Source organism: Cylas formicarius, unplaced genomic scaffold, assembly GCF_029955315.1.
Source record: "Cylas formicarius isolate icCylForm1 unplaced genomic scaffold, icCylForm1.1 PGA_scaffold_1__22_contigs__length_36826433, whole genome shotgun sequence".
Classification (NCBI taxonomy): domain Eukaryota; kingdom Metazoa; phylum Arthropoda; class Insecta; order Coleoptera; family Brentidae; genus Cylas; species Cylas formicarius.
Genome location: NW_026844264.1, coordinates 25,051,784 through 25,076,193, shown reverse-complemented (window position 1 = coordinate 25,076,193; position 24,410 = coordinate 25,051,784). Strand labels below are relative to the sequence as shown.

Sequence of the window (24,410 nt, the reverse complement as noted above, 5' to 3'; positions counted from 1 at the left end):
TTTTTGACGAAAATTTCGGTTTAATTTAACTAATTTAATTAATTTGTTACTAGATATGGAGAAATTTTCTGTCGTCAATACGAAACATCGTGTCATATCGATTAGTGCATAACGTTATAAAATACTGGAAAAGTCGGATGGCATAAAATTCGTATCCTTTATAGGAACTCTCAATGTGCAGTTGCTATATCCGAGATACTCCACAAAGTTTTCTCGCATTTCTTATTAAAAAAAATCGATTTACAAAAAAAAGTTAAGTACCTATAAAGTAAATTTTATAGTTCTTTTTCATGAATTTTCAAAAATTGAATCTATCTTTTAATTTTATGTTATATATATTATGTGTCTTTCCAATTGTTTACCTGAGCTACAAATTATAAATGTAATGTAAGAAATTAATGCGATTGGGCTATTTATTTCAACTGCTCCAAATTAAAGATTTTGAAACAAATCATATATAAAGAAGGGTTAAATTTCCCATAAAATTTCAACCATTTGTTATATGGTCGACAAAATTAAAATAAAATCGTAATTGCAATAAGAAATATATGCACTATAAAAATTTATCAAAATTCCGATTGTATTGTATTGTATTGTATTGTTTTTTTTTTACCAGTTACTATAGGTGATCAGGCGACAAATCTATGTGCAAAAAAACTCCTACGAAGAAAAGAAATTGCATTTATTTCTAAAATTTGTCTATAACGTGTCGTTCTTCTACTTTTCGATACCCTTCTCGCCCTTTCCGTTTGTCTCATATTGCAAACCGAAGGCTGCGAATGTAAGAAAACGACACATGTCAGGCATCGCCTGAAATATCTTTCTTCTTCCCCGAGGAAGTGCGTGTGCTTCTAAGTGATAAAGATATTTGTCCAAGTTTCTTCAATTTCAAGTTGCTTTTAATTTTCTGCCAAACGCTTCCCTTCCAAGCGAATATAAAAAATATGAAAATACCTGAAAACTGCCTTACAATAACAAACAACAGGATACATCGTTACGTACCCTGCATGCAATTGAAAATATCCCAAACCAATTCGACATACTTGGTAAAATTATTTTGGCTGAAATCATAAAACGAAGAAACCACTTCGAACAAATAGGACATTCCCATCACCACGGTCAGCTTTATAATTAAAGTAAACCTAAAAAACTTTACTGTAACTTCGATTGTCCAATATATTAAGTGAGTGTACTTTTGCTTATTCGCGAGAAACTTCTTTTTTTTCGAGCAGTGACTGTTGTTCATTTTGGCGATTTCTTTTTTAACGTCCATACAGCATTTAACTGTTTTTGCAAACAGCACCAAATTCACTAGGTTGATAAAGGTGATCGGTATCGTCCGAAACAATACTTCAGCATAGTTGCCTTCATCTGATTGGAAAACCAAACCTTTTCTTTTACCTCTTTTTTATTAACAAATATACTTACATCTTTCAATAAAGCATCTCGTTACACCCATTTTAATTTCAAGGCTGGAGGGCATTATTTTTAGGAAATAAAATACTAATGGTATAAGTGTCAGGAACAAGGACACCCCCCATCCATATAAGCAGTAACACATAAATCGCGTCGTGTCCTGTTTGGTTATGTTTTTATTTCTAATTTTTCCAGATCTGCAAATTAACACCTTGCAGTTCTAAGCAATGTAAGGGTTCCTATACCTCTTACCCAAATGTATAGTATATATCGAAACAGAGCAACTCTAACCATAGGAACGTACTGAATTCTCCGTATAGCAACAGAAATCCTGGAAATATATAGGCCCGAGTCACATTTCGTATCCAGTTTTTTACCGTAATTCGGTTTATTGCTTTTAGAGCGGCACAGGTCGTTAGAAGTCTTTCTTACATTTGATTTGATACAGAATAGATTACATTTTTTTTACATATTTATTTTGTTTGTTTGCTATAATGGGAGGCGTAATTCTCCATTAGTCGCAAGTCTTTTAAGAATTTCGCTTAATGACTTAAAAATTACCGCCAGGATAAAATTGTATACCTCATAAGGAACTTGCTCCATAAAACATTAGCTCAATATTGACAAAATAAAAAATATATTCTATTTAAAGTGACAGACAGTGGCAGAATTAAATAATTTATGTGTTCAATTCAAACCAATTTATTATTAAAACGACTTTTTCTTGTTCAAATTTATAATTACTTATTATTAATTGGATTATTTTTTTCTCAAAAATAGGTTATTTTATCAATATAAAACATTTTCTTCAATTACAGGCTCAAGCTACCCAAATATATTTGTTTAGGATCTTATCGTACAAGGTGTTAAAAAATTATGCTTTTTGTTAGTAATTTCGATATAATTCCTATAAATATGCGACGTTTATATTTGAAAAATATTTTAGCCAGTTTTTTAATATGACTTTAATTCTATTTTTGGATCAACTTGATTTAGTAGGACTTATTGACTTATTGACGTTACTAACAAAATTAGCTAAATTGGCTTTATAATTGAATAATAATTGAAATATTCTTGGCTTTGCAATTTCTCTGATTGACTATTATCATCAATCAACTTATCTTACCTGCTAATTGACAAAGTTGAAGTTCCGATTTGATTGCGTCCAATTGAAAAGTGCTCAAAATCAAAATACCCAAAGTACATCCAAGAGTTCCGCAAAAACTCACCAACGTCTTCCCGAACCTTTTTTTCGTTTGCTTTGTGATGAAATACAAAAAAATAGTCATCATTAGAAAAACGTCTGATACTATCATGACGTATCCGTTCACCACATACTTCGGTTCCAACATTTCGCACTTTTCCGGCAATATTCTATAAAAGAAAGGTCAGTAATAAAGTAGCTTTCTGCGGATAGTTTACAATTTTCTGCATACCTGAATAATTTGTACCCTAAATGGGACCCATGTTTCGTAGCATACTCTATACAGTAGGTTTCCTCGGTTGGGTAATAAACGGCATTGCCAAATTCTTCGTCATACAAAGTGAAAACTCCCTTGGTGTCCAGCTCGAATGACCAATCGGCTGGTTGTAGGTAGATGTTGCCACTGTATCCATGTACCACTATAAAGTCGCCTAAACATAATAAAACATAAAATTGCTGAATATTTTTTCACCTAAGTAATTAATATTAATGTTATACTTATGATATATATTATTATAATATTGCTTGCTCAAAAAATGTAAGTTATCATTCAATAAAGTCTTTAAAACACTCAATATGAATTAACTTTTTTTTTTAATGAAAATTGATTAACATGGATCACATCAAAAATGGCCACTCAAATTAAGAAAAACTGAATCTTTTAATTTCTGTGGTAAAAACAGAAGGGAGTAAAAAAACAATTTAGTGGTGGTATTTTATTTTATGTTTTACATGGATCTAGTGTGCGGGAAGCGTCACTTTACCACGTGAATTTCTTGTCTCAGTGATCCGAGCCACTTCGGACATTTCTGGGATATTATCCCACGGGTTGAATTTTGACGTTTGTCAATTCTGATAGGAATGTTAGAGAATGTATTCGTGTTGTTTTGCAAAAATGTACCCAAAAACTAACGGTCTTAGAAAAGGTATAGTCTCCAATAGGTTTTGTAAAGTTGTCACGGTCACGGGTTTATTGGCACGAGCGGAGCGAGTGTTTAATACGCGTGACCCGCTCTGGACAGAAAATTCCAATAACCTGCTATATCGTAAAGTTGAAAAAAGCAGTTATCACTTAATTCCTTACCGGTTGGCTCCTTAATAGAGTCGCTGAAGTTCAGATCGACGCCGTAAGTGTAAGTAAACGAACAATTTGAGCCGTTAACAAAGCTCTGATTGTCAGGGCAACATTTGTGGACACATCGTTTCGACTCGCACAATTTCAAGTCGTTCCAGCATATTCTTATCACCTTCTTGTTATTTAGAGTATCATCTATGCAGTAGTCTGTTGACAACACAAAATCGGCAGGAAAATCTTCTATTTTATAAGTGTAGTCAAGGATTACTAGGCATCTAAATAATCCTACCCGTAAAAACCTGCAAATTGCAAATTAAAACTCCCATATCCTTAATAGAATAACAATCAAATAATTCAACAAACCAAAATAGATGACTATTCGATAGTCGTCGAATTTAACGGGAAGATTCTAGCAATGATGACAGAATCCCATGGTAACGTTTATTTCTTATTATTGCAGATATTAGCTAATTTAATAACAATAAATTAGTATAAATTCTAATCAGGAAAATCAATTCCTGATAACATTTTTGTAACATACTATGACAGATTTCTAAATTTTAAAGCAAATATCTTACAATTGCAAATATCTACTAAATTTCATTAAATTACCTACGTACATTAATTTTTCAAAGAAACTTCCACAGGCTACTGCAATATTTTGGACAAAATTTCTGGATTCCTCCTGCGTCGGTTTTTGTTGAGTCAAACCTACTAACGTTTCCAATCATATCTTGCCTTCTGCGGAGCTAAACTGAAACTGACTCGCATTTTACTCGGTACCTGCTTATATATTGTTTGAGGGGGGCGAAGCTAAATGAAGAAGCCAACAAGATGATTGGCGAAACGTTAGTAAGTTTGACTCAACAAAGAGGAATCCGAAACTTTCATGAACAATGTTACCTTTGAACTTTGTTTCTTACAAACGAAAAAGTTGTTGGTCCAGGTTTATAAGAAACTCCATTTCTGACTTTAATACCTTCAGTAAAGTAGTACCTACAGTAAGTGTTGGAAGGAACCAACAAATTAAATGGAAGACAAATGAAAAACATTGTGACTGTTCCACACACAACTCCACAACACGGCACAACACAAGCGCCCATTCTCTCAATTTGATAAAGATGCTTTATAAATCGACCTCCCTATTTTTATACAAACGCTCGATACATTTCGATCATTATTGGTGGCATAACCGAACGTGGGTGGATCATACTGATCATACACGTGGCACTAAATGTGAAAATAGAATTTCCACATTTCCTCATTCCCCATATTCACACTCATTTTATATACATTTCATATCTTTTTTATGTTAGGCCTTTCAGTTACAGAATGTCGAAGATATTATTGACCATAAATGCAAAATAATTTGATTTGCAAAAGGCAGAAAACACTTTCAGGTTACATTTTTGTTCCATTTTCGTTTTGTATAGCTGGTACGGTAACTTTTACAATTCTTCTACATGTTTAATAACTTACAATCAAAGTAAAAAATATAAGTAAAAAACTATAATAACTTATATTACAGTTAGAGACATGAAGATGAAAGCTATGTAGACATATTTTATAAGCATATAATTACGGGATGATACGCAAATGAAAAAAAAAATACCCACTTACAACCATAGAATCAATTTTGCCTATTTATTTATTTATTGCCGTGAAAGTACATTTGAAATTTCATTAGAGAATGCAAATCTCTTTTATTCTGCATGTTCAACTTTTTCAATTCAAATTTCTTAGCTATTATCTGGACGTTGTAATTGTAAAAACCGTAATATTGGAAACTGAACTAATACTATACATTAATAGATTTCTAGCAAAGCAATAGAATAAAATGCGATGCCGTAGGTACCAATTAGACAAACAACTGTCTATTGCACAATTGCAGAATAGCCAACAGGAAAATGAGAAATAGTCGACAAAATTTGACCGAACGCTTTAGGTAATTCTTTATTATTGGTTAATAGTTATGTTTGGTTAGCCAATATAATTTAGTTTTGGTATTATCCAATTATAGAAAAAAATGAGTGACTATACTCATTGTTAGTACGTTCGAAATTTAGTGGAATTTGTAGCGGATAATGAAACTGATTTGTTTCTGACCAGGCAGCGAAAATTTTTGAGAAATAGTTTTTAGGTGGTTTTGATTTATAATATCCAAAATCCAACCTCCGGCCTCTGTGTATATGCAATATATCTTTATAGCGACTAGCAAAAATAAACGTTTGAAGAACGCGCGAATTTTTTTACATTAAGTAAGATTTTCGGAGGATTCATTGTTTGCTCAAGGTCAAATTTAGCTTACACCAATCAGTACTAAAAATACGACTATGAAATAGTAACCGGGTAAAGTGAATTAATTTATTTTAAGTATAGGAGTCTAGTTCGGAAGCAAATTTGTTTTCTATATGTTTTGAAATTATAATATATTTAAGAAAAAAACAATTTCACAAATTCCCACTTTGAAATGATACTAGTAGTACTATTAGTAATTGCCTTTAACAAACAAAAAGTTCCGATTTATCGTTTGAATTTTTTAGATTGATCTTTCATTTGTCTAAAAAAACATTTATTTCAGTTCGAATACCTGAAAGGGCGGCCATAATCGACAAACCAAAAAAATGAGAGAGCATCTGCCTTTTAGATTGGTCGAATCTTTGTTAAGTAAATATTTAACTTACATGTTGAATGTCCGCTATTGTATCTAAATTTGATACATCAAACAAAGTTCTATGGCCCCAATCGAAAGATTTGCAACTATATTATTGTATTGTATATTTAGTAAATTTCTGAAGATAACCATAACATTATAACAACGTATTTTACGCTATTTAATAGAAGGGGGCGATTGTTGAGTTCATTTTATAAAAAAAACTTACAGGGGTGGTAAAGTTTTTAAAAATAAAATATGTTTTTTTAATATCTGTAATATCACTATCGATATTTTAATGAAATTTGGCACACATGTACTATATATGATTTTTTTATTTTGATTCTTATTAAAAAAAAACTACCTACTATTAACATTTTTTAACAAAATTGTTAATAAATTAATAACAACCTTTTTGAAAAAAAGTAAGAAACTAAATAGGTTGTTGACCGATACACATTTTATAAAGATTTCACAAATACACCTCAGAGTTTATGTTCTTCGTATTCGTACTTCGATTTTTTGAAGTATATTAATAAAACAGATAGACAATTACTTAAATAAGAAATAATAATGACAATAATTCTCTGTGTGCTGTCATATTAACTATATTCTTATTACCATGCAGAGAAGATATTTAATTTTTTTTAAACGAAAGCCATTCAGCCGATTGAAAAAAAATAAGAAATTAAATTTCTGTAAAAATGATTGGAGATTGTAAGAACAATTTTAATTTTAAGAAAAAACAGTGGCGTACCATGAATGTCTGCCAAAATAGAGAGGTGAAATTCCCTACGCCCGCCTTTGGCTTATTTTTAAAAAATGTAAATGTAAATACATAGTACATGTGTGCCAAATTCCAATAAAATTGCTAAAATGGTATTGCAGATATTAAAATTATTTTTATTTTTGAAAACTTTACTACCCTGTATCTCAAAGGTTAAGAGGTTTAGGACATATGTTCATATGAAGTTTCCTTTTTAAAATGGACCCTCAAATAGCTCCCTTAATTATTGATATTCAATAAGAAAACACCCTGTATATTAGGGTCCGCCACTTTTTGGTTTTTGTAAGAGACAATGAATATACTGTTTTTGCTTTATTGAATGGGGAAGTAGTAACAAGGGACGGAAAATGGCAAAAATTTTCCTCCAAGATTAAGTCATTTTTCAAAAATTGTAGTCCAACTAATTAAAAATCCACAACCAAAAAGACGCAAATTTTTTCAACACGATAAAGTAGTCAGGTATAATGTAAAGTTGGGAAGACTTTAAAAAAACGCCTGCATGAAATAGTTACTTAACCACAGCAGTTAGGCAGGAAAGACAGTGAAGATCATAGGAATGCTTGATTTTTAAAATATTGGGGAAGTAAGTAAAAATATATAGGGCGTTGCAGTTAAAAAATGTTTTTATGTTACCACGCTATTATGAAACACCCTGTATAATTGACAATATTTTCAAAAACGTTTGCTCTTGGATTTTAAGCACTTAATAAGTAAAAATTATTATTTTTTCAGTAATTTTTTCAACTAAGGAGCACATGGCATTTTATATTAAGAGCTAAGAGTATAAGATATATGGAAAGGTCGCATATACTGTTACGAATGCCATCTAACATTTAGTTTTTAAAGTAATGCGTCACACTGAAAATACTACAGTAGCTTGTAATTTTGTATATTGTATATTTTAATAAAAAAAAATTAAAACCATTTCGATATAAATTATTTTTTTCAGATTTTAACTTTCAAACTTTAAATTGAATTGAACCGTACGTTCCGCGCGTTTTCCGTTTTCATGACACAATCACTAGAGGCGTTGAAACTCGCTTTTTAACATTCCCACTAATGAGAGCCTTCCCCTCTATCTTATACTCTTTGATTATGCCACCCTGTATCTTTTTGGGGTTTTACGTTCTTCATCATTTAGAGAATAAAATATGGAGTGTTGAAAAAGATTTGATTATGGTTTTTCTATAAATACGCAAATTAAAAAAACTGCTACCAGATGCTATAATATTTGTTCCAATTTTAGATTTTCAGTCATATTGACTAATTTGCATTATTGATGTTTTTTACATAAGCGTTACTTTTTCCCTTTTCGGCTTATTGGTTTTTTTAGTTCAATATGCAAGTCGAGGTGTAAATAATTAGTGTTAGGAATATAAAAAATAGCATTTTTTGAGTTGATTTTTTAATTTTTTGGTTAACTAAAAACTTACAAATAAAAAAATGGAGCATAATTTTCTCAAATAAGTACCTATACCAAATTTAAAGGGCTTTATAAATGTGGTTAAACTATTGACTATTAACTGAGCTGATTTTTTTATTTTTTGATAACAATGGCCAAAAATTAACAAATAAAGTGTACCAAATTTTATTCATTATCTTTCAGGGTTTTAAACGTCGTTAGATAAATGAAAAAAATATTAGTTAAGGGCCGAAGTAGCAAAATTCCAGGTTCACATTTTTGGAAAAAAAGCATACCTAAAATTTGTTGTCTGCTCCACTTGGGTGAGAACGCACGAGTGTAAATATTCATTATAGACGAACCCCACCGGACAGCACTTTGAATAAATTTCAGCATGAACTTGATCCACAATTTCAAAACGTTCATGTACTTTTTCGAATAGATACAATTCATTGCTCAATAGATCGATGCAAAAACTTGTTTTACTATGGTCGGTCCGTTGATTCACTACCACTAAATCGGATCTAGAATTACGGTCGCATGTGTATGACACGTTTGCAGATGTCATCGCACAAGTTTCGCAGCAACATTTCGGATAATCAGACGATTTCGCATTGACGCTGTTCAATATCATTAAAAACAACGAAACTAGACAAATAAACATTTTTTTGTTCGGCGATGTGACTTTGAGATCGGGAGACAAAGAAGTAACTATTTATATACGAAATCTTTTCTGGACGTTCTGGTTAACCGGGAGTCGATATCATAAAGGGGCGGAGTTTAGCGGTCGTTTTTAGTTTGTTATTGCCGGACACGATATTGTAAAATAATAGATCAAGCGAAATTTATAAGGTTCTAGGGACATTTAATATTAGAATGACATTTCTGCCATATTGTAATACATAGCGATAATTGAAGGGTATCATTTCGGTCCACACTTCAAACATAACAATTTAATATAAGCCACATAACTATTAGAGATATAGACGCCCTCCTATACAGAAACTTGTCAAACAACTATAAAAAAAAATTGAGAATTTTGAGATTTTTACCAGATAGTCAATAAGTTTGGATGCTGCATTCTTACGGCCCCATTTTCTAAAATTATGCCTTGATCTCGTTGTGAGAACACGATTTAAGTGTGTGTAAATCGCTATTTACATATCTTATCTATACCTATATAACATAAACATACCTCCTTGCTAGATATTGGTAGTACCAAATATAACATACCACAGCGTTAATAGTTTGGCCCTCACCTATTTATTGTGTATAATAAATTTTTACTGATTACGATGCCAATACTTTTTTAATTTTATCAGATCGCTCAGTAACTAGACCAGAAATATATGGAATGGTAGAATGCTCATAAAATGCTTTTAAACAAATAAGAGACTCCAACCCAATAATATCCATGGATTCTATATTGGCTGTAGTTTATACAATAAAACTTCTTATGATTGATGACAAACTTGTAGGTTACCAGACTCCTAAAATTTGTCAAGGGAGTTATTCAGGTTAATTTTTTAAATTCTCAAGTAAATAATTTTTTATAATTCCTTTATATTAAAATGGAGCTGTTTCGCTTTATTTCACTTAAAAGTATCTTAAGAGTTAATCGAGTTTGATGTCGAGCTTGTTCATTTTAGGTCACTATTTGTGCCACACAGAATAATACTATAAAAGGGAGTTTATCTTCTTTAACAAAACCATCATGATTTTAACACCAGATCAGACCGAGTAATTATATCATATACTTTCCAAATCAAAGGCTAATTCATTGAATTTAAATTTATAACACAAACTCCCAACCAGGGTATAGGAAGCAAAAATTAACAAATTTAAAAAATCGTTAAGCGTCATCCTGTTCTTAAAAATTGCTTTTTACAGTGTTGAAGAATTCTTCTATAACAACACAATGATGTAAATGCTCGTACTGTTTACTATACTGTTTACTGTTTACTATAATTTGCATTTATTGTGAGAAATAGTCATTACCGTTTTAAATAAATTAGCATGTTATCACAGTTAACCACAAAGATCCTGGCAATATTAATATAAAAAATATTTCCTTCTTTTTCCAATTTGAACTGGATTCATTGCTGTTATAGAACCATCAGAGTATTCAATATTAAAAGAAAAACTTATTAACCGCCATGGATATTTGTTTACGATTACCAGTGCCACCATCAGAGAATAAATTGTCTTTAACATGTATATTATGCAGAGCTCTCTGTCTGTAGTATAGCGCAACTACCATCGTAGCAGATAGCTTCTTAAAATTGAATTTGGTGTGATTATTGATTTACTTTCGTCACAGAATACAACATTGTAGCCTGTGCTTTCATCAGGAATATAGACAAATGTACAAATAGGGGTCATGTTAATGAAATTAACATTTAAAATATGGACATTTATCCATTGCGTTTTAGCCAGACACGAAATTTTTTGTTAAACAAAATAATCATTTGCCCAGTTTGAAAGTCCGGCGTTATTACTGCACATTTTGAATTATTTGATCCACTTCGCTTTAGCCAGAAATGAAAATTTTTATTAAACAAAATAATCATCTGCCTAGTTTGAAAGTCACACCAAAGCAAAATGACGTGAAATAATTTATTTGAATTCGAATGGTTTTGTGCGGATATTTATTGCTCTACGTTACATAAACTATTTTCTAAGATGACAAATTTGTTTCCCACAGAATGGCTTCCACAATGTTTATTTAATCTCAGACGAATATATACAAAGATGAAAGTTCAACTGGATTGAGATCCTGCACCTGCTTTTTTTTTTGTTTTCCGTAACTTTTCAGTTACTAGGAAATGAAAAAAATTATCCTTTTATTATGTGATTAACATTCTGAGAATGCAAGTAGATACAGATAAAAAATTTAAACTAAGTTGGCACAAAAATATATAAACATTCACGGTTTTTAGAACTTTACTTTAATAGGTCAGTTTATACAAATATTTTGTTTCATTTTTAACAACAATAATTTAAAAATGGTACTACTCGACTCATAGATACACGAAAATACTGACTCTATTTTGCATGTCTATTTAATTTTTTAATTGTTAATTTAATTCTATTTTTAAGTATACATAAAGAACCGAATAAGGAAACATTCGGTTCAAAATTAGACAGCTGTAAAACAACTAATTAAAGAAAAAATTATAAACTCAATAATTGAATTAAAACGCCAATGAATAAGAATAAGAATAATTCACAATACATTTTTAACTCTGATTCATTTAAAAACATTGTCTTCTTAAAACGTCAGGCAATAATAGAAAAATTTTTATAACGAATATTTAATTATACAAAATTCGCTTTTTACCTTCTAAGATATTTGAAAATTAAGGGCAGCGATGGCGGAGATCAAATTCCACTAGTAAGAGATTTGAGGATTTCTCAAAAATTCCGATAATTTAGGATCCGGGGCTAGGAAACAATCTGATGTTCCCTTTCAACTGAATATTTACAAGATTACTAACCAAAATGAAAACTTTTCCTTCAACATTAACGCTAACATAAACAAAATATTCATTGTAGAGATGACAGGTTAAGAACGTTCGATTAAATAACATAAACACGGAAAATAAAAGAACTTAAAGTGTAAGGGGCACATCCCGGCATTGTTGATCAAACTGAGAAATTGTATAAGCATTTTAAGTTGTGTTGAAGATCAAGGATAAACAAAATGTATAACGTTTTCCCCGCCTGTCAAAATTCCAAACGAAAAGCTCGTTAAATTGAATAAGCAATTTTAAATTCGACCGGCATTTCGCACATTTGAGTTTCATCGAATTTTGTTCTAGCCCTTTATATTTTTATATCGAGTTCAAATCCCTTGGTTATATTTTTTACAGATCCACATCAAGAATATTACTTAAAATTATCTTGCATTGACGGGCATATCATTGAAATTTTCTACTATATACGCCAAATGTAAAATTTGAATATCAGATCTCATATTATCATCGTAAAATGACAGTTTTATTTAAACAGTGGATGTAGGATTATGTATTATGAAAAATGAACAGAATGCAGATTGATTGATTGATTGATTAATGACGAAATATTCTGAACACGTTCATTATTTTAATTGTTTTGGAAAACATTAAAGACGAAATAATTATATACTTTATTCTGATCTATACAGATATTAAACTAATTAAAATTCGTGACAGTTACTTAAATCCAGTCTTTACAAAAAAATGCGGTAGTCAGCATTCCACTGCAACAAAAAAAATCAGCCTTTAATTCGTATAACTTGTTTCCAAACAATCGCAAAACCAGCAGAAAAAAGCTCATGTACTGTTTACGCTGCCTTTACCGACTACGTCCATCTGAACCCCATTTGGTGGCAAGTGACTTGTTAGAGAGGTGGAGTAAGACGTTCTTCTCTCGCTCAAGCCTAGCTTTAGTTTCACGTGATGCAGCGTTTTCTTCTTGAAGATGAATATCACAAATATGAAGACACCTGAAATTGCGTTAATGTAATAAGTTTATTGAAATTGTTCTTGCTTAAACTGAAAACAGTACTTTAAAAATCTTGTATTGTGCGTTCAATTTATCTTGATAACATGTTTATTGGCTGTTACCTTTTTGTTTTAGAGATATCAAGGTAAACAAAAAAGCAAAATGTAGGGTTAATAGCTAAGTTTTTTCCAACTGACGTGTGAGACAAAACATTATCTATTTTCTGACATATAAGCTCACATCATACTTCTTTAAATGGAACATCCTGTATATCATATATGTGTTTAATAATATATCTTATTTCGATTAAAATGATGTAACACTCTTTATATTTTAGTTCACTCGTTTTTGGCAAAAATAGGAAATAAAAATATGTTTATGTTTGACATATTAATAAACAACGTTGATGGTTGAACTATTGTCCAAGTCATTATTGTTAAAATGATTTTTCGCGAATTTAGCAACCTTGAAAGAAGTGATATGCTTCAAGTACCCTTTCTGAATAATAAAAGTGCAACCGCAACTTGTCGTCAGTATATTAGACTTTATCCAGAGCGCCGAGCTCCTTCAAAGCAGATATTTCCAAGGCTGGTGAAGAAATTTGCAGAAAACGATAACGAATTAAATTCTAATCCCAATGTTTTACATGAAGAAAATAAGGCATATTAGGATTGTATTACTAGAGGATTTGAAGAGACAGGTATTTTTCGGAAATCAATCCACTCAGTTTTGAAGGAATATGAAGATAAAGCATTTATATTTCGTAAAACTCAAAAACTAAGTGCAGAACAATGTCAAAGGAGGATACAGTTTTGTTTGGATTTTTTAAAAAGACATAATGAGAATAACAAATTTTTTCAAAAACATTTTATGGACTCATGAAAGTTTGTTCATTACAAGAAAGGGTTGTAATAGACACACGTGATATTTTAAATAATCCTAGAAAAATATACGAAATGAACACCCAAATTTTTGAAAGTTCTGGAGAGATTATAAGTGACAATTGATTAAAACCGTGCAAATTATTGTTCCACACAAATTGGATGTGATTTGTTTTGATTTCATTTAACAATGTTGTATAAGAACAATTATTCTCACGCTCAGACAGGCAATGTTTATATTTCTAGGCTATTAAATTGTGCTTCTTCACATCTGTTATTGTAATATGCCGCGTTTGGCTACCATGGCTGCGATAAAATAGTCCACCAAATTAATATCAAAATTTAATTTTTACACATCTTACCTTGCAAGCAGGTAATGGTATCCATTACAATTTCAAAATTCTTCGTGAAGCTACTGATTTTATTCATATCGAAAAATGCTGAAATAACTTCGAAGACAAAAATTACGCCCATGATCACGGCCAGTTTTATAATAAGGCTCAACCTGAAACAATCAATTTAGGGAATTAAAGAAGTAAAATTGTAAATTCCAATTTTTTATTAATTACTACATGTCTTAGAAAGTTTACTTGATATTTTAATATGTACGCTAGCCTAACATACCTGTCTTTATCAATTGCGAATTTGGTCTTCTCCTTTCTTCCTTTGGTGTCATTCATTTTGCTTATTTCATTTTTTACATTTATGCAATAAGTGATGGTTTTGATGAAAAGGATAGTGTTGATTATCTGAAGTATTAGTTGAGGTACCAAAAGAAACACTATATGTGCGTAATTACCTAAAACGGGTCAAAAATATTAAACCTAATTTCATTTTTTTAAGTGACTTAAGTTACATACGTTTCTCGAGGATGCAAAAAAATATCCCCACGTATGGTTGAATGGATTCTGGTAAAATTTTGAATGTCTCGAGAGTCAGGATCAAAAGAGTGTGAAAAATTGGCATTCCCCATCCATACAGGCAATACAAGAGTATCTTTTTTAAGTCCTTTTTCCGTTGATCCCTTCCAATACTCCTTTTCGGTGTTCTGAAAATTGACAATTAACTTAGAAGCGTATAGTACATGCGTGTAAATTCAAAGTAAACTAATAGAAATGGACGTTTATATTACATGAATTTAAGGCAAAAATAAATAAAGAAGAGTAAATTTTAATTTCAAAAGCGTAGGTATTAAATGAGGCAGTAGATAAGTGAAATGAAACGGATTTTTTGTGCAGTTTTTATTTTCAAATCAATTTTAATTTTTATTGATGGAAATCTTTGAGGTGTTAAGACAGCTGTCAATTAGAGTAATTGTGTTTTTTTCCTTTAGTTTCCGGCGATTAAAAAGAAAAGTCAAATTACTAGACCCTTCCGTTGCAGTATCATATAGACTGCCTCGGATGATGTATTGGCCCTATTAGACTTACGTCATTATGTTTGCGTGTCAATAAGTAAGTTAGCTATAAGCACACAATCAAGATTATTAGGGTATCGGCAAACGTACTTCGAGGCGATAGCGAAACTTATTAATAGAAGAATTATTGCTGTCTCGGTTACTTTGTCAACCAGTAAGGAACTAATTTATTGATAACCGTAAATATTATTTTTTTATATTTTTGTTAAAAAATAATTAATAGTTGTTTATTGTGCAATGAAAAGGCGGAAAACAATGTGGTCACATAAGTGCACAATATACGGGAAATTTTGTATTAACTGCTACACCCATACAATTATTACCGAAAATTAGTGCATGTTCGTCAACCATTTTAGATGCACTTAGAATAGTTCCAAGTCAAAGTTTATGCAGGGTAGGTCATTAAATATAAAAATTGCAAAAGAGTAGCGTACCGTATAATAAACATTTAAAATAAAGATTTTGCACTTTGAATTTTATTTTTTTAATTATGGCTGTTGTGTTACCTTGATAAGAAGATTTGTTTCGAAGTTTTAGAGTTGCGAAATTAAAAATCATTTAATTTTAATTTTTAAAATAAAAATGGCGAACTCACGCAAATGTGTTCCGGTTTGATTTGATTTTGATTAATTTCTAAACATGTCTGTTTGATTCTAAATATCTTTTCGGAATAGTATTTTGGTTGTCGAATATTCACCGGCTTTCAACAATAATTGGATTTTTGTGAAAAAAGAACAATTAAAAAATTTCCCAATGTGTTGCACGCTTAAATATGTGTTCTTACCGTTCATTGTTGTTTAATCATATAGGTATTTTTACCACACATGAAAAGTCGAATGATTAAAATTTTGTTAATTAAAACCGGACAGGGCATCCATGTGGTTGTTATTAGTTATTAGTCGATCTTGTTTATCAATATAAGTTACTGTTTTGATTCCTTTAAAAATCTAACACAACTAAAATAAGGTACGCTCAATTTTCCTCTTACCTTAAGTGTGTGAAGGCCTAAACAAATGAACCAAAAAGTGATTAATGTTTTCCAGAGCTTTTAATTTACATTTTGCTGGCGTAACTATCGTTGAAAGTGTACCTAGTATAATTATGTTTATCGAGCACTTAAACGCAGTATCAAAAACAAACACTTGTTTAAAGCGGCGCCATTGTATCTGCCATGTAGCACACATTAATAGCAGTAATTTGCCCATTCTTCTAAGTTAAATAAAAAATGACCATTATTTCACTGGCATTATTTTCAATTGCGCATAATATGCGGTTCACACAGCAAATTTCAATAGCGCGAGTTAAGTTGGCACGATATGAATATTTCTAGAATTTAAATGAACAAATGGAAAAAGAAAGTATGACTTCAAATTTTATGCTAATATACTTAGAGGCTGTTTTATTATGAATGCCTAATTTTTTAAGTTTTTGATTTATTGTAGTATAGTATTCAGGGGAATTTTTTATCTAATTTTATGTTGTGTAGACTTGTTACTCGCACCGGTAGTAATAGTAGTAGAAATAATTTTATGTATATTTAACCTTATATTTATAATATTTAGGAGCCTCCTCTCTCCACCCTTTTAAGTTCGTTAATGAACTACAAGAAAAATTTGCGAACTTATTCAGGCTTTCTTACAATGTTAATAGAATTATGACTTCATTTAAAATTTTCGAAAAAATCTTGAATTTTATGATTCACTCTATGCGCCGATGCCAATTTAAGACAACATTTTTTCTGAAACTCTAAGTCAAATAGATATGACCACCCTTAATGAAAAACTTACATCAATAAAAAAAAAATTCAAGCACTATTCTTCAAAAATGGAAATCACAAAAAAATACAGTAAGTTGTTTTATCACGTAGAAAATAATAAATGCTTTAAGATTTGTGTTTGTGATTCCTAATTAAGATTTATTCTATCCAATGTGGCACAATTTGCGGGCATCAATTATTAAAATTTTATTATATGTAACGTACTGGAAATTAATTACAATTTTGCTTATTATTAATTATATTATTTCTGCCCTTTTTCGACATCAAAGACAAGTTGTTTCTCTCTGTGCCTTTTAAATTATCATTCCATGTGTGCAGGCAACTTTGTGATAGGCTGGCCTGTAATTCTGATTAAGCAAGTCGAAATGAGACAAAATTACAAAGTTCATGGTAGCGTATGACAGAAAATTTGCATATTCACAACAAGAAAACCTAAATTTCATATGTTCGCCGCCGCCATTCGTTATCAAAATAGCGACTTACTTATATAATTGAAAGGAGACATGGTACATTAGAGGTTTTTATTACTTTAGTTGGTAATTGTTTAGAATATGCGCTGTTGGAATCCGTATCTTAACTCATCTCTCCCGTGCAACGCTAATGCGTGCAATAAACTACGTAAATAATTAATTACTTTTTTTATTTACCTTCGCGGTAATCGAATGTTTGAAAATTCTGTTAATAATGTAGAAAATGTTTTCTTACGAATCAATTGATCTCGCAGTAAAATCAGTCAGTATTTTAAAAACTGGTAATTAGTAAATTTATAAGTAGGATATATCTGGTCTGTTAAAATATCGTTTATTAAAAATTTAGATCATCAATATTGTCAATATTACTTGATGATGTTTCCAGAGAATGCTGTTTCTTAGTAAAAGGTCTGTTACTAATACTGTAAGGGTCCTGTTGAAAATGGAAGAAATGGAAACATAGAAATAAAATAAAATAAAACCAAAGAAACAGAATAAGCAGAAATGAAACATAATGCTGTCTAGGTCGTGACAATTACACCTTCTGTAGCCGTCCAAAAACAATAATTACTTAATCATTAAGCTTTACTTATTAGCATTTTGTGATATTTTTAGATATTATTAAAAATTACTCATACAAGCGCTTACCCAAATGTAAACCAGATATCCAAAGACATGATATTCAACCAAGCGAATAGCGCCGAGTTGAAGAGGATGATAGAATAACCTGAAATAAATCATATTCCTTGGTGCTTGCAAAAAAGTGTACCTTATCCAGACAAAAAAACTCAAAATGTACATTTAGTTAGTTATTACAATTACAATTATAACATTTATTCTATTATTAGAACTCGTTAAGTTTTTAGTTAAGATCCATATAGTTTGTTCTGATTTTTGCAAGTCGATTATACACCACACACTTAAAACTTAAAATTTATATATGTTGTTCATCTCACAAACAAATATTCATTTGCTAATATTTCGTGTGCTTTTCTTCTTTTGAATGTGCTATTTATATAAAAACTGTTATTATTATTATTATTATTATTATCATTATTATGATTATTATTTTATTATTAATATTTTAGCGGCAAAAAATTTTATCCCAAACATTTTTCAGATTTTTAAACTAAAGTTTCCCTATGATGTATGTCGTATATCAATAAAGATTCCAGACTTCTACACTATTTATATAAAATGTGAATGGGTTGGTTCCATTTAAATTGGCATGTAAATGTCCATAACTCAGTCAAATTCAGGCATATCCAATAGTTGTTCGTGTTTTTTCCTAAATTAATTGCTTAAATATAATTAGCTACCTACCTCTGATTTTACACTCGATTCTGGAAACGATAAGGTAGCGATGCGCAATGGTCAGTATCAACATCAGCAACATCATGGCTACGCAGTAATTTATGAGAATTTTACCGAATGTGTTTCTGGTCTCGCCCATGGCGATATAACACACGATGGTGATAACCAGAAATATCACCGATGCAATTTTCGCCCAGAGCGTGAACTCGAACTTTGCAATCACCTCAGTTTGGCTGTGACAGTTGAATATATGGTATCCGGCAATATTCTTTTCTTTTTTGACCGCATGTTCGATGCAGTACGATTGGGGATGGTCGTAGGTTTTTTCGATGAACGTGCCACTGTAGTTGTGGTAATATTTGAATACTCCATCCTTGTCGATAGTGTAGGATATGGTGTTGTTGGCAAGGAGAGTGACCCTGGGGCATCGCGTGTCATATATAACTTCGAAGTTATCTGAAATATCATTTTAATTATCTCTAATCAATATTTTTCAAATCGAGACGGAGTAGTTTTGCACATTTCCTTTCTATTTTCTTTCTCAAAATATTTTTGCCCCTTTTGTTTTTTATCGCTTAACATTATTAAATTAAATCGTGAAAATGGCTAAAACCATCTCATTTTTCTATTAACTAATACTCGTCGGCAATGTTCGCCCACATAGGTGTGTCTAGGTAATTAAAATATTAACTGTCGTAATTATGCTTTATTTTTCCTTTCATATGGAGAAAATACAAAACAAAAATAGGTAGTTTATTTAGTCCAATGTTAAAATATTATTTTAGTAGTGTAACGTCCAAAATCAGTTTGCAAGAGACGCAATTTTATAAATATATTTTTGTAACGGCTTGGTGCACTTAGATATATTTCAAGTTGAACATTATACGAGGTGGAAGAAAAAATGTAAAATCTAGTGAAAAGTAAAGTATCCCCAAAAAGAGTGAGAAGGAAAAAAAAGTTAAAAAACGGACTAACTCTCGTATAATTACGTACTTGGTCGTAGAAATTCGTGATAAAAGTGTCATTTATCAAAATTGTTTCATAATATAGTATTATCCATTCCCTATTCTAAAATAGATAATGGCCTGATCAAGCGTGCACCAGACCTCATCTCAAAACGTCTAAGTACTTCATTAAACACTGTCGCTAGCGTTTTCGGTACTTTAGTCACTGGTTGTGCATGTGCTAAACAAACTCGTGTCGCAAACTAATGCACTACACTGTATATCCCTAGTCATCTACATTATTAGAATTAACTGGAACAAATACCATTTTACTGATTAAACTGTTATTGGATTACATGCGGACTGAGTGCTTTGCGTTGGTCGCAAATTTATTTCTATTTGGTTATAATCGTGGGAGCAAATGATATTAAAGAATATTAAAATGCAAAATGTAGTTTTATAAAGCACCTCTACAAATCTTAACCAGTTCTAAGAGATGAATGAATGGTTTTGGGATTAACATTAGTTAGTTTTGGGTAACTCAGCAACTCACCGTGCTATTCTCTTTCGATCAATAAAGACGTAGACAAGTGCTACTATGTAGTGATTTATACCTTTAAATTTATTAAATAGCAATTTAAGAAAATAGTTTTACATTATTTCGCTGGAAACAGCGGCATATCCAGAATTATAATATTCCTGGGCATTTCTATGCATTACATCAATAGACTGCCGAATATTATATGGACATATTCCTATCCAAACCGTGCTTGTTAGGTAGCACGTGTGGTACATCTTGCCGTACCGATAGATTTTGCCAATAGAAGAACAAGCAATATTTACCCAATCCGTATAATTGTAGCAAATCTTTTTTTTTCGAGTTTTTCTCTAACACATTTTACATAAAACTAAATTAACACTCGATTTGAATTATTCACTTAAATTATATAAAACGACTTTTCCATTCTGTATTTGATAAAAATCGAGAAATTTATGGCCTGTTTGTGGCTGTCTCAAATTTTATAGACTCCAAACTGTGGCCTCAACATTGTTAAGTAATAAAAAATTCAGATAAAATTTAATATTCTGAAACGCTATTCTAATTTGGATTATATTACCAAAATTATAATCCCGCAATGTTTATCATATTAACAATACGTAACTTGCGTTGCTTAATGGAAATATGATGTATTTTAACATAAGTAAAATCCCATAATATTTAATCCAGACACTATTTACACAGACGCGCCGTGTTAGAATTAACGTCATAATTAACGAATAACCATTATCCAAAATATTTTTCTGAAATATGTATGTATTTGCGTATTGCTAGGTTTATTTTAAATCTATCTGTTTATTATTCTTTTCATGCCGTACTGTGAAAAGATGTTCATTTGTGCAAAAAATTAAGATTGAATGATATTTTTCATTTTCGTACAACTTGTACTAGTGTATAAGTAAATTGAATATATCAGTATGCTTTTAATATTTTAAATATTAAGAGCAATAAACATGTTTTGTTGAGTAGTTGCCGAATGAGTTGTAATGTTGGACAGTTTTTTTGATTTAAAGGAAACCATACGCGGGTAATATTTTTTTCAAAAGCTGCTCCATAGTTTTTACTGTTTGTCAATACCAGACGATTCAAATTCTCAAGCATATTGCGAATGGGGCAATACAAAGAAACAAAATAATATGCGAACATACATAAATATTGAAAACAATCTAAATTTCATTAATGTTTCACTTGGTTCTGTGGTTTCTAAATAAACCACTCAATTTTTAATTTAATACTTTGGATTTGTTCTGTCAAAAACTAGGAAAAAAAATTTGACTCTTTATCACAATTTATATAAAAATATAAATTTAGTCATTTAATTTTAATCACTTGCACTTTTGTTGTCTAATGGTTAATTGAAGTTTTAACCAAGAAGGGTATATATTAGTTAAAAGCTTGTTTGAAAAGACAAAAGTTAATTTACAACTATTCTAAACATTGGAAGTGTGGTTGCTTAAAAGAGGGAAAAATTTCTTATACGAAATTTTGAGAATCTAGTTCACATTTATTTCCAAATTCGTTTTCGTATGGACGGGAAAAAATAGTAATATTCTCTAAAGCTAAAGGTATCTCCGAAATGTAAGTTAAAAATTGTTTTTTCTTTTTTAGTTTAGGTCTTTGCGAGTATCTGCGTCCAGTATCCACCTTAACTATTATATTTCATATAATGAACAAGAACAAATATTATGTCAATTTAATATTCTAGTAAATCGCAAATATTAATTTAAAGTGGAATTTTTTGACGTCGTGTCGCATTAGTTCCATAAAAGAATTAGACAAGCAGGTAATTTTGCGCGAAGTAAAGAACAGAGAGTCTTTTTGTAAATTAAGCAAACAATTAAAGATTTAGTGTCACTTCAAAGTAGCCCTAAAATATTTTACCTTCAGGATCCTCTATGCCATCCGAAAAATGCTGGGAAGCAATCTGCACCCCGTAGACGTGCGTGTCCTTGCAATTCGCTCCCCCTACGTAACTTTGGCCGTCCGGACAGCATTTTCTGATACATCTCTTTCGCTGGCATATTGACAAGTTGTCCTGGCACTCTCGTACCACGAAACCACCCTTACTATTCTGGTCCAGGCAAAAAGACCCCTCGCTCACGACATCCAAATCCAAAATGGTTTCTATATGAACGACGCTCTTATAGAACTTGTCCAAAATAATTTTGCATGTAGGTAAACCAACGCTTAGGTAGTTTCCCTTGATGAAGTCGTGGGAAATGTTATTGTCGATAGCACAAGAACGGCGGTCGTGGTCGTATACGAACCCCAAAGGGCAGCATTTCGGAAATAATGTCTCGTTGATGACGGCGATGGCGTTCAGTTCTTCGTTCTTCACTTCGTAGAGGAGAAAATTGTCGCCGGTAACCTCTACGCATTCACCACTAACAGAACCGTTTAGAAAATTGTTTTCTTCGGTTAGTATTTGTAATCTGCGTCTGCTATCCGGCTGACAAGTAAATCCTGCTTTGACTTTCACCAAGTTATCTTCGGCAGAGCAGCACTTAGCCAGCTGATCCTCAGACGCCGTCACGCGATTAAGCAGCAATGCACATACGACTACAGGTGTAATAATCATTTTCAAGGTTTTATCTGGTCGTAAATTTAGTCATCGCGCCATAACAGTACACTTGCAACTGCGATGCGAGGAACAAGCGCTTTACTAGTAGCCAGCGGCTGAATTGTCGGTTTATTGTTGCGGGAGTCGAAGCTCTGGTCACAGGGGAGTCTTCGCGAAGTCGGGGCGCGCAGTTGCTGAGTGGGGGGATTTTGCAAACCACCCCAGCAACGAGTACAACATTTTGGTCGCTGGCGAATTTCAGTTATATTAAATTGTTTATTGATGTGTTGCTGGCGCCACATTCTTAAAGCGTCATAGTCATAAATAAACAAAATACTGTAAAACTCTTACAAAAAATTAAATTAAGTAATATCGTTCTAAAGAAAACATTCTAGCGTATCGATCATGTCCAATGGAAAAAATTGAATTTTAAAATCGCCCGGAAATAGTAATCAAATCAATACCTAATTCAAAAACATTTAGAAGCAAAATCTAACTTAAACATGGCTTTACTGTAAGGGGAAAGTTTTGCAAGTGAGGGTTTCGAAAGATCTTGATTAACTCTATCTTGTCATCTTCCAATGTTTTATGAAAACTAAGGGTTATGAAAAGCTCGTTACGTGCTCTGGATTCGCTTTTTAAGAGCACTTTAAGAATAATAAGAAACAGTTTTGGACTATGAGCCCTTTGCAATAAAAAATGAAAAATGTAATGTAAAAAACGTATTTGTACATAGTTAAAAATAGACACTCTATATATTTATATGTACAGGGTGTAACAGTAAGGGTGAAGAGGTGCTCTGATCAGTAATTGCATTCATCTAAATAGTATATAAAATCTACATAATACATAACGAACCAAATTAGGATACGAAAATTATTGGTTAGTTTGCACTTTCTACTCTCAAATATGAACTGATCAGGCGTGCATAAAGTGTCACTTTGAAAAGACAGCTTGTTTAAACAGTGTCACGTGTTGAAATGTGGGTGAAGTTAGAATCGGAAATGAAAACAAAATTAATGTTCAAATAAATAAATTTAGTTAAAATAAAGTTAGTAGTTGATAACTGAGTTTCGGGTCATTTCTGTTGGGTGAGATTTTATGCTTTAAAACATTATAAATATATGAAACAATTCGTGACAACCATTTAAATTGTTTAGGAATTGAATTTTTTTTATTGCTTCATGCTTATCAGGATGACAACCCAACTGTGGGTTAGTTGATCAGGAACAACTTAATTCACAAGAGGGAACAAATGACCAGAAACATGGAATGATGCTGATTTCAGTCAGTTAATGAACTGAAAAAGAGAGCTCAGCGGCAAAATCTGCGGTTATTATGCGCCTTAGTCATGGTAGGTCCTTCCCCCACCGGCAGGTGGTATGCAGGCTTCTACTGTCATACCTCCTCATAAGTTGTTTGGTTTTGTCATAAAAGGTTTTATTTGACTCCATTTTAAGCATCAA

At 31.4% G+C, this 24,410-nt stretch overlaps 1 protein-coding gene across 1 annotated transcript; it reads right to left on the bottom strand.

The window, feature by feature from the left end:
• Positions 1-714: 714 nt before the first annotated feature.
• On the bottom strand, positions 715-23,965 carry LOC132697132 (uncharacterized). The gene is made up of 14 exons (XM_060662425.1): positions 22,266-23,965; positions 18,891-19,337; positions 18,216-18,294; positions 14,764-14,951; positions 14,528-14,702; positions 14,266-14,408; positions 12,856-13,023; positions 3,705-3,902; positions 2,853-3,051; positions 2,755-2,790; positions 1,429-1,613; positions 1,194-1,371; positions 1,003-1,142; positions 715-954 (listed from the first exon to the last, which is right to left on the bottom strand). Exons 1-14 carry the CDS (start codon positions 22,960-22,962, stop codon positions 800-802), a joined length of 2,988 nt encoding a protein of 995 aa, XP_060518408.1. The 5' UTR covers positions 22,963-23,965; the 3' UTR covers positions 715-799.
• Between the last annotated feature and the right edge of the window lie 445 nt (positions 23,966-24,410).

Bases quoted from the DNA above. Each gene is read 5' to 3' on its own strand.
- LOC132697132 (XM_060662425.1), bottom strand. From the start codon at position 22,962: ATGATTATTACACCTGTAGTCGTATGTGCATTGCTGCTTAATCGCGTG. The intron at 3,052-3,704 runs GTAAGGAATTAA...TATTATGTTTAG, and splicing joins CTCTATTAAGGAGCCAACCG to GCGACTTTATAGTGGTACAT. The intron at 955-1,002 runs GTACGTAACGAT...GGCAGTTTTCAG, and splicing joins TATTTTCAATTGCATGCAGG to GTATTTTCATATTTTTTATA.